The sequence below is a fragment of the Echinops telfairi genome, unplaced genomic scaffold (assembly GCF_000313985.2).
Source record: "Echinops telfairi isolate 266 unplaced genomic scaffold, ASM31398v2 ScPeMD7_7467;HRSCAF=8505_1, whole genome shotgun sequence".
Classification (NCBI taxonomy): domain Eukaryota; kingdom Metazoa; phylum Chordata; class Mammalia; order Afrosoricida; family Tenrecidae; genus Echinops; species Echinops telfairi.
The window spans coordinates 5,669,650-5,687,069 of record NW_022111368.1 but is presented as its reverse complement, the minus strand read 5'-3'; the positions used below and the strand labels follow the sequence as shown (position 1 = coordinate 5,687,069).

The window sequence follows — 17,420 nt, the reverse complement described above, 5'->3', positions numbered from 1 at the left end:
GGGACAACACAAGATACAATGTGGGAATTGAATTGTGCCCAGTCTGAGCCCCATCCTCCAGCCCATACACACACCAGAGTGTAACACAAAGGGAGTGCAACAGAGCAACAAGGGGAGTGAAGCAATGAAGTCCTCAAGGCATCCCCCCACTAGACTTCGAGGGTGGTTTGTCACCTCATCAGACTCAATTGGAAAACATTCATAAAGGTCTACAGACAGAGATGGAACTATTTATAGGCTTTTGTTTCTTTCACGTCTATTTATATAAGATAGACAGGATAAACAATCCCAAGGAGAAAACAGCGGAGTCAATGGTTGCAGGGGCACTTGGGAGAGGGGGAGGTGGGGGAAAGGAAAGGGAGAGCCAAGAAATCCAGGGACAAGGGAACACGTGATCTAAAATCGGTGGTGAGAAAAGTTTAGAATGCTTGGTGAGGTTTGATCAATGACAATGCACCTGAAAGGAATTACTGAGAGCCAAATAAAGGTTGAACATGATAGTGGAACAGGAGGAAAGTAAAAGGAAATAGAGGAAAGAACTATGGGGCAAAGGACATTTATAGAGGTATAAATACAGGCACATATATGTACATATATTTCTATATAATGATAGGGTTATAGGTCTATGTGCGTATATTTATATATCAAATATTAAGGTAGCAGATGGACATTGGGCCTCTACTCAAGTAGTCCCTCAACACAAGAACACTTTGTTCTAATAACTTGGCATTCTGTGATGCTCACCTTTCTTGACACAATCATTGAAGAAAAAAAATGGGTGCATAAGTAAATCTGGTGAAGAAAACTGATGGTGCCCAGCTATTAAAAGATATAGTGTCCGGGGTCTTATAGGCTTTAAGATAAACAAGCAGCCATCTAACCAGGAAGCAACAAAACCTATATGGAAGAAGCCACCAGCCTGTGTGATCACAAGGTGTCAACAGGAGTAGGTATCAGGCATCAGAAGACCCAAAACAAACAATCATATGGATGTGAACAAGGGAAGCCTGAGTAGAAACCCAAAGCCTGTCTGGAGACAATTGGACCTCCCCTCATAGAAGGGTCACAAGAAAGGACAAGTCAGGACAGGTGCTGTGTTTCACTGAGGAAACATACAACATTCCTCTAGTTCTTTAATCCACCACTCCCCCCCCTACTATCATGACCCCAGTTCAACCTTACAAATCCGTCTAGACTAGAGCATGTACACTGGTACAGATAAGAGCTCTTGACATATGGAATCCAGGACAGAGGAGAGTAATGGGAGTAGTGATACTATGAGGGTAGAGGGAAGGTGGGAGGAGAAAGGGGAAACACAATGATTAACATTTTCCCCTCCCTCCCCACCCCAGGGTGATGAACAGCAAAAATGGGTAAAGGGAGACAGCAAATGGTGTAAGATATGAAAATAATAATAATTTATGAAGGGTTCATGAGGGTGGGAGGGTGGGGGATGGTGGGACAAAACGAGGAGCTGATACCAAAGGCTCAAGTAGAAAGAAAATGTTTTGAAAAGGATGATGGTAACATATGTAAAAAAGTGCTTGATATAATGGATGCATGGATTGTTATAAGAGTTATAAAAGCCCCCAGTAAAATGATTTACTAAAAAAAAAGAGGGAATCTCAACATCACTCTAATTTAACATCCAAAGAAATTCACATATTCACATAAATCAAAACTTTTCCTTTTGAATTTTCCCTCCTTCCCTTCCTTCCTCTCTCCCTCTCTTTCATTCTTTCTTATATTAATACTCTCACTCTTTCAGGCTTACAAATTCAACTTGGGTATCACTCATTTACTTTTTATTTTCATATAACAATTTTTATAGTAAACCTAGTGGGGGTTTACATTTAAATCATCAACTTGGTACTCAACCCTTTAAACTTCTAATCAAGCTCTCCAATAGTTAACCCTTCACCCATCCCTTGATTTCTCTTCTCCTTTTTGTTGAGCACAGGCAATATTACTCTTGGATTACAGCATGCCCAATTAGTCTTCTTGCCTTTATGTCTCTGTCTGAAATTGATCATAACCTATAGGCTTTTAAGCAATATTTACGATGGATTTCTCATTTCAATAGTTTTTATTTTCTGGAAAATAAAACACAGATTTCCAAACTAGTTTTTATAACCTTGGCCCACATCAGAGTTAAAATATTCATCTTTTAAAGTGATTCATCTTACCAAATTGGCCTTTGCATTACTCTAAATGGCCTTACATGCTTTCCATCGTCACAGTAGGGCTCTCACCCATTTTCCTGCACCTAATGAATTCCACTTTTTTTTCTGAAATCTTACTCATTTATAACATTTAACACAAATGTATTTCCTCTCAATGCAATATTTTTCTTAACCTGTCAATAAATAGGATGTCCTTCATTTTAATGAAATGTGATTATAATTTAAGTTGCTATTTGTATTATTTGTATATTTTTCTCTAGAAAATGTCATGCAGACCCAAGTACAAGTCAACTATTTTACTTAACATCCTCTCTATACAGACAAAAAATATTTGTTGGTTTGATACAGCATGCTTCTTGTTATCTTTAAGACTGTTTATTTTATATAGCCAATTTAGTAAGATCTGGCTACTTTGGAATTTTCTCTTTCCCCATACCCGGTATGAGCGGAAGCTGAGTTATGTTATTTGTCTTCAATATAAATGGGTAGAACAATAATAGGCACTGTTTCCTGATAGCTTGATTTCATTTAGAACTGTCTGCTTATGGTGCCTGCTAAATGGCTCTTCTCTTTAGTGCTGGCTAAGTACAATCACGCTAAAATCGCTGTAGCAGCGAGCACTTTAGTGACTTGTGCTACTGACAGTCACGTCTCAAAATAAAATGTGCTTTACCTTCCTGATTAATGACTTGCTAGAAGTAACAAATGACGATTACACATGAATGGCATACAATGCAGCTGTCACAAAAAAAAGATACAATGCTGCACGTGCATTGGAAGTTCATTTACTTTCTTTTAAATAATGAAACTCAGGAACCTTTCTCCGGGCGGTTTCTTTAAAGCTGTGATCATACTTAAAAAAAAAACCAAAACACTCTTTAGTAAACTAATCAGGATAGGAGAATAAAACCAAACTGTTTGCATAAATGGCAATTTAATAATAGTCACCTACATACAATTATAATCTAAAAACCAAAACAAAACTCACTACTGCCATTGAGTCAAATCCAACTCACAGCAACTCTATATGACAAATTAGAACTGCCCCGTGAGTTTCTGAAACTACCTCTTCATGGGAGTAGAAAGCCTCCTTGTTCTCCCACAGTGCCGCCAGTGGTTTGGAACCACAGACCCTATGGTTATCAGCCCAATGCATAACTATGCCACCAGAGATCCCTAACCATAATCCAAAGTAACTCCAAAGTAAAGCGAAATCTCTTCTGTTTTTCATAGATCAATGTGGTACTGTAATTCAGTATACTAGTAGATGATATTAAATCATTACGTAGTAATATTGCTACAGAGAATACCCATCATTAAGATTAAGTCTTTGTATCTACCCAATAGCTATCATTATGGCTTATTACTTGTATACCAGGAAGTATAAATTATTTGGCTTTAGCTAATGAATATGAATTCCAAAAGTACTTGACACTAAGTTTCCTCTTGACTTTTAGAAAGAGGATGTGTTTTTGTGAGGGTTTTGTATCAGTACACACTTTTCCTTAATACAAGGGGGCTTCAAAGAATTTGTGAAAAATGAAATTTAAAAAGAAGGGATATTTTCATAAACTTTTTGAAGTCCCTTGTACAATTTCCTTTTTATTTATTTTTTCCTTATAAGCCAAATCTAGATCAAAACAAAATCTTTGGCTGTCACTAAATTCCAACTCAGGACCGTTCTTTAGGACGGAGGAGAAAGTCCGCCTAAAATTTCAAGGTAGTCAGTGATCAGAGGAAGACGCCTGCTCCATCTTTCTCCCCCGAGCAGCCAAGGGCTTCGAACAGCTGACGCTTTCTGATGAACACCTGAATCAAACGCTTGAACCTCATGTGCTGCCTGGACTTCTTTCCCATGCAGTGTCAATTTGAAATGCTTGATGTAAAACTTAATAGATATTTTACATGCTGTATAACCCATTTTAAGTTTAATGAATCATTCAAGCGGAATTGTCAATGTATTTATTATCTTTTAGTCTTAAATTAACAAAGAAATATATCTCTCTTCTTATATCTGCTATCAAATATTCCTGAAATAACTGCAAGTATTGTATATTATTTGAAGCCGTAAAACTGTCATAATAGTGAGACCACCCTACAAACAAACCACAAAATATTCCTTTATGAAATATAGCAAAAAAGTAACATCTTTATTTTATTTTAAGTAATTCTTAGATTTTGGCCTCTAGAAAATTAAAAGTTTTTAAAGGTTAGTTTTTGTTATATTTAGTTGTTTTCAGTTATATTTATTTTTTCATTGAATTATTCCAATCTGACTTTTCTTACCAGAATTTTATTAAATCCGTCAACTTTGTCTTCATAAACAGAAGTCAAGAACTGTATAGTAATAAGTGTTTAAATATCATATTTTCTTTCTCTGAAAGGGTCACACAATATTACTTAGTAATAGGTATATTACCCTATAGGAAACCTATGTATTTTATGACAAATAATTATCTGGCATTGTAGTGGGTTGAATTATAGTAGAATACTCATCCCCCCAAATATATTTCAAAAACTGAAACCTCACTATCCATAAATTTTAACTTATTTGGAAATAGGGTATTTGCAGATTGAATTGAGGGCCCCAAGATGAGATCATACTGGGATAGAAAAGCAAGCCAAATTTCTTTCTTTTGGGTAAATAAATTATGACTCGTGGAAACTCCACACTTCGCAAAGTAGACTTCTATATATGGTTGTCTTGGCTGCAAGCAGGCGAGGCCTTTCTCCCATGGTTCCACTGGGCAAGGTTTAACCACCTACACTTAGGTTAGTAGTTGAGGACGAACTGTTCGTACCACTCAGGGTCTTCTTTGTGTAATAGATGTTAACTAAGCCCAACGTCATCTGTCCTTATATATGAGGACATAGAGGGATATTCGAAAACACATAAAACCATAGAGGAGAAAGGGATATGACGGGTGAGGGGGAGCCTGGAATGATGCATCTATAAGCAAGAAAATGCCAACAAGTACTGGAACCCCCCAAGATAGCTCGGAATAAGGGAAGGAGTTCTCCCTTAGAGCCTTGAGAAGGAACTATCCCTGTTCTTTTGTTGATTTGGGAACAAACAAACAAAACGGACGTCCGTGAGATCAATTCCGATGAGAGTGACCCTTTAGGAAAAGCAGAACTGCTACTGTGGGTTTCTGAGACGGTAAATCTTCACAGGAGTAGAATCCTCGTCTTTCCCCTGGAGCGGCAGCTGCAATTTCACTCTGCTGACTGGGGTTAGTAGCCTACCATGTAACCCAGTTGGCCCCCTTGGCCTCAATGTAAACAATTAGATTGGCATATGTTATCCTCTGACTATGAAAAACGAGCTAAAGGCAACCAGATTTCATCACAATGGGTAACCATAAAGGCTGGAGAAAAAACAAATCAAGTATCTATTTGAGGAGCTGTAGAAACGAACTAATACATCTAAGATTAAAGGGAAAAATTAAATAATCGCCATCCAAGAGAGATATTTCTTATAAATTCATCTCACCAAATCTCGCCATTTTGCCAAGTAGAACTCAAAGTACTCATAGCAAAGGGCTGCACATCTCCAAACAGAAACGTTAAGACCGCATTCGCAGTGCCCGGGTGAGGCAAATTTGAATTCCTCACGGAAACAAACTAAAGAAAACTCAATTTGAGATAATTTTCTCAGATAATTCAGACTCCATTTTCTAATCAAGTGGTATAAAAGAATATGCTTTGCCAATAAGTGCAAATAAATACACTTTGACTGGAGCAGTATGATTTACCTATAATTACCTGCCCAGAATGGAAAACGATGAAATTTTTGGAAAATTGTAACGTCAGCTAGGCATTCACAATATTTCATACAGAAGGTTTAATAGTCAACTAATATTTTTAGGAGCATTAACACACATACCCACACAATAGAAAAGTAATTGATACAAGCTAGACTTTAGAAAAAGGTTCATTTTTTATGTATGCATGTGGGTATGAACATATTTGTATAAATAAGGATTTTTAAATAAAAAATATATATAGACTTTAAAATAACAGTTATTACTTTGCTCAGAAAGTAAATGAAGACGTGGAAATTTAACCAGATAACAGAAACCATAAAGAGTGCAAAATTTTTTAAAATGAGAAGTAAAAAATAAAAGAATCAGCATTTATAATTATGGGAATAATTTTCATCTGTGTATATAAAACAATAAAAGTTTTAACCAACACACTAAAACAATAAAAATTAATAACCAACACAATATAGTGAGTTGAAATATTATTTATACTTTAGGACAGTATACTTTATTTATACTTTCTAAAAGAAAGGTAGGAAAGACAAGGGGGGGAAAAACAGTAGGAGCCAGATACAAGTAACTTCAGAAAGAGAATACATTTGAAAATAAATTACTTGAGAGCTTTCCAAGTTTTATAAAGCATAGAGAAAATAAAATAAAGCTTTCTCATAGTTTTCTTAAAAAGTGTGCATACAAAGGAAGCCATACCTAAATTAATCACAGACTATAAAACACAAATAAACAAGCACACATGCAACAAAAATGGAGAAAAAAATTGAAGCACAGCTAGATTATAAGAAAAGAAAAAACAATAGCACACACAAATTAGCCTCAATGGAGCTTTGCTTAGATGTATGATTGATAGTCTGGAAAGACAACTGAAGTCAGAATATTTGTAATGTTCTAAAAGAAAATAACCTTTGGCCTAGGTCTTAATAAGAAATTAAAATAAATTTTAAATTGAAGGTGAAGAAAATGTTTTCAGGTAAACATTCATACAAGGAGATCATCCAGGTTTTGCACCCAAACCACTCTCAGTATCTAGACGGCAGAAGAGTATGTGCTATCTGCACGATTACAGAATGCTTACAGCAGTGATCACCTATCTCCAAATGAGACAGAAGTGACATTTCCAATAACTAATCCTCTAGTCATATATTCATTCATACACGGTTATTGACATATTTTTAAAGTATAACACTGTACTGTTACACATGAAATACAGATGGATGTCCTATCCATATTAAGAGGAAAAGAATACAGGCATAAAGACAACATGCTATAAGATTCCACCCCAATAGGTTCATGTGTAAATAGCAATCACAGCCAGAAAGGTGCTGACATCTAGACAGGCATGTAATGACTGAGATGAACAAGGAGGCATGTCTGATGCTACTAATATTCTATTTTTTATATGCTCCGAGGTTTCCAGATTGTCCTTATTGTGGAGAAAGTAATATAGCAGAATATTTGAGATTTATATACTTTATAATATATATCATACTTTACTGAACACATATACAAAAATAGTTATGGCTCAACAGCAAAGTGACAGACACAATGCTGTGCTGTCAAAATGAATAAACACATGTAAGGTTAACTTTAGTTCTCTGATATTACTCATGAATGGCTATTGGTAACTCTTTTTATCCTAACTCCCATTCTGCCATGATTGGGGTGACTTAGATAGTTAAGGTTTATTAAGGCTCGGTGACCCTAGTTCTCAGGTCTAGTTCTCAGGTCTCTTGCTCTTTGATGGTGGGACCAGGGTGCAGCTGCCGTAGCCAGTTCCCTGCTTCAGCTGGCAAGGCTCACTTCCTGTAAGACATCCCTGAGGAAAAGTAGCATGGACCCGATGCAGCACTGGGTGCTGGAGCAGCCGGTGGAGACCCCTGCCAGTTCTGAGATGCTTACACTTCAATGATTCAGCTTTCCACTTGCAGGCAGCGTCATTGCATGTGTTTTGTGAGACTGATGAGGATTTTGTAGACTGTTGTAGGACATAAGGGCTAATGTTGGACTTGTGGGTTTGGACAGCACTGGATTGGGATGCTTTCTTAACGTACACTTACTATCTTTTATAAGAGTTTCTGTGGATTTGTTTCCCTAGTTTACCAAGACTAACACAGTGACTTTTTCTGGAATGAGATGAATGGAAAAGTTTCAACACAGTTTTAAAACAACAAGCGAATAAGGGCATAGCATTTCTCTAAGAAAAAGGGAAGATGGGTTGTTAAGGGGGCATTTTCTTTCTTGAGTGAGGAATTTTTGCGAGAATTTTTATTGATTCTGGGTAATCTCTATCCCTCCCTCCCTCCCTCCCTTCCCTATAATATGTCATTGCTTCTGTAACACATGTCCACTCACCTTGCTGTTTCTCATATTCTTGTCCCCTGTTAGGGGTTCTGCTTCATAATGGAACTCTAGCTCTGAATTCCACACAAATAGAGAGCTCCTAGGAAAATGTGCTCCTTCCAGTATAACTAAGTCGCATAGTGCATACAGGTAACTGAAATGATTTTCCAAAATTGAATTCTTTTTGTTACAGATGGTTTATAATGAAAATGACAAGTTGTGTGGGGACATGAACACATGCAAGACTGCCCCTTCTTTTTCTCGTGGCTCTCACATCACAGCAACAAATCATGATTTTCAAATAAGGACTCCAAACAACTAAACTTAAATTCATCAAAAATGCATAAAGATAGATAATTACAATGCAGGTATTTAAATTTCTGTCTACTACAAGCATATAAGAACTGCACAATATAGCACAGAGGAGCCTTTGATTAAATAAATTTAATTTTCAATTCCCTCAGATCAAATGACTAATTACATCATTCAACGATTCAATTTAATCTTTCAACTTTATGATATAATTTCTATTTTGGTTTTATTTCTACACAGTCATTTAAAACAATTTAGTATGCTTAGTGAATGTAACTTTACATTATTTGGGGATATTGTGAAGTTCATACTCACCATGGGAGAATAAATTGGAAGCTCCTTGAATGGATTAACAAGCAAAAGGATGTCCCCAATAAAAGTCTGTTGAGTAAAAGATACAACACATTCATGAACTATATCAGCAGCACTTTCAGTATTAAAATAATTTATGTAAGTTTAAATTATTATGTAAGAGAATAAGGGTGAATCACATGTGTAGATTCTGCAAATTATTTAAATGTTTATAACTAAAGGAATAGATAGCCCATTTCAAATGAAATATAACTATTAATCTTTGTCTCATGGATAATAAAACAAAGGAAATGGTTGGTTTCTAAGGATATCTGATCATAAAGAATTTTATGAAAATCTAACAATAAAAACCCGCAACAGAATTAAATTGTACGTAGGAAGAAATAAATGTGCTTAGAATAATAACATTAATAATACCCAAAACAACAACAAAAACAATCCAAACTCACTGCCATCAAATTGATTCTGACCAATAGTGAGCCCATGTAAATTTCAGCAGCCGTCATTCTTTATAAGAACTGATAACACCATTCTCTCCCACAGTACGGAAGGCAGGTTTCAGCCACCGTACTTGTGGTTAGCAGTTCAATGCTAACCTCATGGCACCACCAGGAGCCCCTATCATAATCATTATATGCATAATTTAAATGTATGAAAATAAAAGTATATTCATAATTTAAAGAAGCAAGAAAGGAGAAACAAAAAGTACAATGAACAAATGAAAAAAATTATAGATGCAAGTGCACCATTAATTACATCCAAAATAAAACTCAAAGAAACTAACTGCCATTGTGCTGATGCCAACTCATAGCAATCCTACAAGACAGGTGAGGGCTGCTCCTATGAGTTTCTGAGGTTGTAACAGTTCACAGGAGTAAATATTCTAATTAAAGACACATATTGTCAACTGGACTAAAATAGTCACTGGTTTATCTCCACCACTGGAGTTTCTCTGTGTCCTACTCTGATGGTGTGTTTGCTGCTGTGCTGCTGGAAGCGATGGCACTGGTCTTCAAGTAGGAGCTGGGTCTCCCAAGGAAACAAGTTTCAGTAGAACTTGCAGACTACAAAAAGAACATGCAGAAGGAATAGGCTGTCGACTTCTGATAAATTAGCCAATGAAAGCCTGATGGAGGGCATGGACCCATTGTCAGACACTGAAAACCTCAAAAGAGTAAGAGAACATTGTCGGAGATAAACTAAGATGATGAGGACTTCAGACTGGAAAGCCCTGAAAATACGACGGAGGGAGAACTGCATCCTGAAAGTAGATTAGACCATAAGGACCTGATGGCCAAAAAGGGACCTTCGTCCGCTGATGGGGCATTACAATTAAAAAGCGAGAAGAAACAGGTGCAAATATCAATTATTAATTGAAGCTTGGCGTGTAGGAAGTATGAATCTAGGAAAATTAGAAGTTGTCAAAAATGAAATGGAACACATAAAGATCGAAATCATACATCTATGGTTTATATATATATCTAATTCACCTTAAAGACATCCCTGCCATTTTATAATAGAGAACATCATCAATCAGCCCCCTGGGGCATCACTGCCATGGCCATCAAATCAATGCTGACTCATAGTGACCCTATAGGGCAGGGTAGAACTGCCCCTGTGAGTCAAATAGACCTTTCTTAATCAAATAAAACATATATACTACAACAAAGTAATTAATGATTAAATATGATCAAAGCTCTTCCCTGAGATTGCATGTTAAGGGATGCCTTTTCTTGCCATCTCCAGTCATGGTTTTATTGACAGTCCTGCTCCGGGAGATGATGCGAGGAAAGAAAGTCATAAGCATAAGGATTGAAAAAGGTGAAATAAAAAGACCATCATTTGCATTATCTGACAATATGTGTACACAGTCCAAAAGCATCTCCAGAGACATTGATATCACATGGGTGGATAAAGGCAAATATTAAAAAGTCAAAATTGTGTCTCCTTATATTATCCCCAAGTATTAGGAATGAAATTTAGAAGATGTCATTTATTATAGTTAGCAACAAACTATAAAGAAGCCTGGCAACAAATCTATCAAAAGATGTCAAGACTTCTCCACAAAAACTAAAAATTGTTCCTGAAAGAAATCAAAGACAACCAAAGGAGAGATAGTATAGCATGAAGTGGAAAATCAAACAGTGCAAAAATATCAATGATTCCTAATTGATGTATGGATCCAAAGTCATATTGACTGAAGTTCAAAAATTGACTTTAAAACATAAATATTAAAATCCAAGAGTATGCATTAAACAAAACAATTTTCAAGAATAAAGTTAATAGCTGTAATAATGAAGACATTTCACTATTTATTTCGACAGCATAAATCACATTGTAGAAATAGATATTATCCAGTGGGTACGGATTTCGGACAGAAGAAAACCCATAGTCACTGAGTCAATCCCCACTAGCAGTGACAAGGGCACCATTTCAAAGCAATGGAGACATTGTTGTCTTTGTAATAAAGCATGACAATCTCTGTGGGATAAACTATTGATCTTGTACCATGCGGAATTATTTCTCCATGGGTCACATGTCCTACATATGAAAGTTAAAACAATCTAACTTCAAGAAGAAAATACTGACGAATATTTTCATGACTAAAACCAAGATTTCTTAAACTTGACTCAAAAAATATTCTCTAAGCAACTTTGTAACACAACTTAGCTTCATCTAAAACCACTATTAGAATATAATGCAAACTACAAACTGAGAATGTTTATAGCTATTGTTCTAAGGTGTCCCCTAGTCTATTCTTACACATGGCGACCCTGTATAACAACCAACAACTGATGGTTGTTAAATTCAAAGGGACCACCCTGAGGACAAGATAACCAACCCATCGCTGTGACTCACAGTAACCCTGCAGGTCAGGGCAGAGCTGCCTCATTAGGTTTCCAAGGTTCCAGTCTGTATAGATGTCAGCAGCTCTCTATTTCTCCTATGGAGCAGCTGGGGGGTGGAGCCACTAACTTTTTGGTTAGGCACCAAGGGCTTAAACATCATACCATCAGGGCTCCCAGGGAAGAATATAAAATGCTAGCAAGTGGCTGAGATGAACCAAGCTGCATCCTCGTAGTTGTCATGCAACATTTATTTTCTCGGGTCTGTTTTGTGCCAGTTGAAAATGATTTGGAACGGTCTTGGCAAACCAGATGCTACTAGAATGCCTTTATTTGTTGTGTGTGTTTTTCTTTATGTTTCTCAAGTCCCACTGGTGAGTTTATAAAGGGAAAACTGCCTGCATGTTTATCTGGCATCCATAAAGGAATCTGATGGCCTATTCTGTTCTCTCTGTTACTGTCTGCAGGAATTGTTCGGGAAATGTGAGGCTTTTATTTCTGTACATTTCCTCCCAAGCCTGAGTCTCATAACCTACAATTTGTTTCCTGCTTGGAGACTTGAGAACTCCTTACAATTACCAACTGTTGTGGATCTTCTGAACCTGATGGGCAAATGAGGCTCTATACTTAGTAGAGAAATTCTTACAAATTTTTGTTTGTTCAAAGATCATATTGTTGAACAAATCAAAGTTCAGAGGTCAAATAATGCATTTACCTGAAATATTTTATCTTGGGCGTTAATAATGCTCAATTTAGCCTCAGTTGATTTTCCTTGATAAATAAATGTGAATTTTCTCTATTGTAATAGAGTCCAGATAAAATGTTTCAGCTAAACAAATTGTTGGACCAGAAATTTCAGTTTTTTCTTTCTGCAGTCGGATTTGTTACACAATCTGATGTGTCAACACATGGGACAATGTTGGTCACAGAGGTCATTCACTCACCGTCCACCAAGTAAGTAGGACCCGCTACCTACAGCAGTGAGCCCACAAAACTCCCTGCTCTTATGGAAGTTGTATTTGTGTGTGTGCACGCTTGTACATGAGTATGTGTAAGGGAGAAGAGAGAAAATGAAGAATTTAAATGATTAAATATTAAAATACGCTAGATAGTGAGAAACTCATGGAGAGAAATTAAACAAGGTAGGGCAGCAGGCAGTGCCTCATCCAATTGTAATTAAGCTATGGGCAAGGCCTGGCTGAGCAATGAATCTGAAGTGAGGGTGTGACAAGTGTGGAAGCACTGGACATCTCTCATGTCCAGGTATTCAGGTGTGTGAAGAAGTCTGATTGATGTGTTTAAGGAGAGCAGGGATGCCAGTACGGCGACAGGAAAATAAGATGAGTGAGGAGGTAGAACGCATGAGGTCAAAATTCTCTGTAGCAGGACAGCGAATCCAAGCCGCACAGGTTGTTCTCATGATTTTGGCTATATTCTAATGGAAATTGAATGGAACAGAAATGCCTGAGAAGAGAAATAATGTGGTATACTGAACATTTTAACAGAATTACACCAGCTCTTACCTTGAGAATGCACTGAAGGGAAAAGTGAAGAGAAGCATATATATTTATGCCAAAGTAAGTGAGGCTGCAGTAAGGAAATAAGATGTAATGACTGGGGTCCAGGAAGAAAGAGTGGGTATCAGTTATACATGGAACTTGAAGGGAATGGTATTGAGATGAAGAGGTAAGTCAGACGACGTATGGAGAACAAAGCAAGCATCAATATTCTTCACAAGTCCATTAGTTTTAGACCCTACAATTTGAAGTTGCTATTTACTAGCCTGGACTACCCACAAGAGGAGACGTAGCATTTCTGCTGTGATTAGGGGAGGAATACAGGGCTTTCAACTCCCCTAGAGAGCTAGAGTCTCACAAACCCACAGGAACAGTTCTACCCTGTCTATAGGGTTGCTATGAGTAGGCATCAATTTAATAGCAGTGAGATTTTTTTAACTTCTATTAGATGAAGTTTTTTCCTCCTGTAATGATCTATAGGCACTGTAACCCTGTTCTAGGGTCACTCAAAGTCAAAATGGATTTGATAGTAGTTGGTTTGGTTGATTAGACTTTTAGTGTCTCTGGTGGTACAGTGGATAATGAGTTCAGCTGCAAACCAAAATGTTGCTAGTTCAAATTCACCAGGCCCTTTGTGGGAGAAAGATGAAGAAGTCGGTTTCTGTGAAGATTTCAATCATGGAAACCTATGGGGCAAATCTACTCTACCCTATTGGGTCTTTATGAGGAGGAATCAACTCTACCACAGGAGGTTTGGTTAAGAGAATTTATAAAAAAGTACTTTTTATTTATTTTGTGGAGAAAGAACAACTCATTTTAAATTAATAGAACACTGACATTGAAAAAATAATACCATGCAAAATGCAAGCCTCCATTTGTATTAGATTCAACAGACTGAAAGAAATGATTAGATTGCTATAAACTGCTCTAAATGCTTCTTAATTCATACAGGTAGCAAAAGTTAGAGTAAGGATTGGAACTATATTAGAGCTTAAATCCTGAACACTAGGTTTGTGGAAGGCTCCGATTTACAAGTGGGAGCCCTAAATCTATTTTGAGTTTTACCACATACTGAAGTCTCCATTGAGTTGCTTCTGACCATTGCCTGGTAATGCCAAAGCCTGTGCCTTCAAACAGATGGTGTTTGCTGTGACTCCTTCGACCAACCCATGGAGGACCCCCCAGGAACTTGCCTGAGGGTGCCCATCATAGAAACTGGGGTGCCACGGTTGCACTGTCATGAGTCACGAATATCACCTGAACAATGTACTTGAAAAGCCTTGAAACCATCTTGTAAACTTTTCTAATATGAAATGGTACATGTATTCCAGCCAGAGGAACATTCCCTCTTCTGTAGACCGGCCTGAAATTGGGATGGAGCGCTCTGGTGCCAATCATGATTTTGTAACAAATACCCTTTGTCTTTCATGCTCAATAATTTAACTGGCCTGTTTTGAATCCGTTGCGCACCATGATGGATAAAATGTCTCCCCTTTGACTCATTGAAGGGGAAAATGGGGCTTTCTATTCCCGTACAGACTTACAGTCTTGGAAACCCACAAGAACAGTTCTTCTCTGTAATATTGTATCACTATGAGATGGAATTGACTAGGTGGCAGTGAATTTTGCTTTAATTTGTTTAAATTTGTTGTAGTTTTTTTTTTAGTTCTGTTTTCTTTTAGATGAACGTTTTTCTCTGTTTAATTTCATTAACAGTTGGTGTTTTGTTTTTTAGTATGTGTTTTTTTATATGAAATCCAGGATAGGTCAATCTGTAGAGATAGTAACTGGATTAATAGTTTCTTAGCATCATGGTAGGGTGTGGTAGTTACATTATCTGATGTCAATTTGGGACTTGAGGGGATTAAGAGTGAAGGGGTGGAGTCTAGTCTCAATTGGATCATAGCCAATGAGGCCTCTGTATGGGCATGGCCTTCCTTTGAGGATTCAGGGAAAACTCTAGTATTTCCTCCTTGGAGGTGGGAGACATTCTCTCAGTCTGCTCACTTCCCTGGAGACATTGACAAAGCTGGCTACCTGAGAGACATCCTTGAGGAGAAGCCACATGGACCTAACCCAATGCAGCCCTGGGTGCTGGAGAAGCCATGTGGAGGCCCCTGCCAGCGCTGGGATGCTTACAATGCCACTTGATCTAAAGACTTTCTACCCACTGCCCTGTGTTCGTCCTGCACTCAGCGTCATTGCATGTGTTTTGTGCATCAGAAGAGGACTTTATAGCTTGGTATTGGACATATGGGCTAATATTGGACTTATGGCCTTGGACTGGACTGGGTTGGGATGTTTTCTTAATGTCTCTCTTATATACATATGCATATTTATGAACAATGAGTACAAGAAAAAAGAAAATTCTCTCAATACCACTCTTTTTAGTATGTTTAAACCATCAAATTGCATAATAGGTGAAGTATATGCCAATAAAACTGTTAAACAAAAAAGGCCTCCCATCCCCAACTAACTAAACCCACTGCCTTTGAGTGAATTCTGACTCAGAGAGCCGCGAAAGTACTTTCAAGGCTTTAAATATTTGTGTGACTGTGCAGATGGTTTTATTATTCTATCACAGAGTAGATGTTAGGTTTGAACTGCAAACTTTATAGTTTGCTGTGTAAAGTCTACCCAACTGAATTTGGGGTCTCTTTCCCCCTATAAGAGAACCACAAACTACATTTTGAGAAGCATTCTCTATCGCTTGATAATATTTAACTTGCTTAATTAACCATTAAAATTAAATTCAGATATTGTGATTTCGAACACTCTCTTCAAGCAATTGCCAGTAAACTCTTCTTCCCTAATATTCCAGGCAGGGGAGGAGGAAAACCATGCTTTCTTCAGAAGCCCATGTATATTTTACATGATCATTCACAAAGACTGGCATGTTAATCCTGATTATGCTCATGAAGAAATGGAATTGAGCAAAAAGCACTCTGAAGGCCCTTTCTGTATGGAGAAATCAGATCCCTGAGTTCTCTTAACAGGTTAGTTGGAAATATTTACTAATTAAAGTTCTGTGCATTAATTAACCAACAATGAGGTATATAATCACAAACTGTGATAAGTGTTTTTAACAAGTCTGGGCTACAATGATTTCATTAATCTCACAAAGATCTGGAAAAGTTTACTTTGTCGCTAAATGATCTTAGTTGGGCCTTTATGAAGCAGAACTTTACAGAAGAAAAAATACCAGTCTTTAAAAGTTCTTGATGCCAGGAGGAAGGTAATGATAAATTAAATTTCATATAAATTGCACTGTTCAGCTTTCAATTCATAAGGAGTTTCAACCTATATTCTAGATTTTAGAAAAGATTGCAGCCTTATTTCATTGAAAAAGGGTAAGTCATAGGAGAGTTTAGAGACTGGGAGGACTAAAACTTACATTTATACTTTGAAAAACTTGTTCTATTTCCCTGTAAGGAGTGGACTGGAAGGGGAGGGAGTTTTCCCTGGGCAGTGCGGTGGCTGTTAGAGAAGTGCAGGGAAAAGACGGTGGTGTTTTTTATGAGGGCAGAGCTCATTCGGCTGGAGAGAAATCGATTCAATGACTATTTAGAAGGAAAAGAATTTTGAAGAGCAAAGCAAAAAAATAAAGCATTTTAAGCAATTGTCTGCAGTATTGAAAAATGCAAAAAAATAGGTTAAAATAAAAGTATTAACACAATGCTGAGAAAGCCAATAGAGTAAAACAAAATGATTTCACAAAGTAATAGAAAGGTAGTAGAGACTTAAGTAATCAAGTTTCACCACTCTATACCAATGAATCAAGTCCATTTAGTTTGATAGAAGTATTTAATTTTAAGTGTATTTACAGTGGTGGGCAATTTATCTGAGCATTGCGATGCTGTATTGCATTTTCATAGGATAATCAGCATTTGACAAATTATTACTTGTAGGGAAATGTCAGACTACACATTTACATGAAAATTGCTTAATCAATTTTTCAGGAGACTAGGGAAAAAAACGAATGTTATCCAAAAACAGAATAACAGAATGTGCATAATCATTTCTTCTACAGACATTCTGATGAACTGCTCTCTGTGGAATACAGCCAAATCTGAGTGGAAGGGAGGCAAAGAGGCAGGAAGGGAGGGAGGGACTAAGACAGAGACACACACA

The 17,420-nt window shown here is 37.1% G+C and overlaps 1 protein-coding gene across 1 annotated transcript in view; it reads right to left on the bottom strand.

The window, feature by feature from the left end:
• Positions 1-17,420, bottom strand: part of MYO16 (myosin XVI) — a 580,058-nt gene that overhangs the window by 421,129 nt on the left and 141,509 nt on the right. Inside the window, exon 11 of the mRNA XM_004704405.2 lies at positions 8,930-8,995. Within this exon, the coding sequence (XP_004704462.1) occupies positions 8,930-8,995 (66 nt within the window). The remainder of the gene's footprint in view (positions 1-8,929; positions 8,996-17,420) is intronic.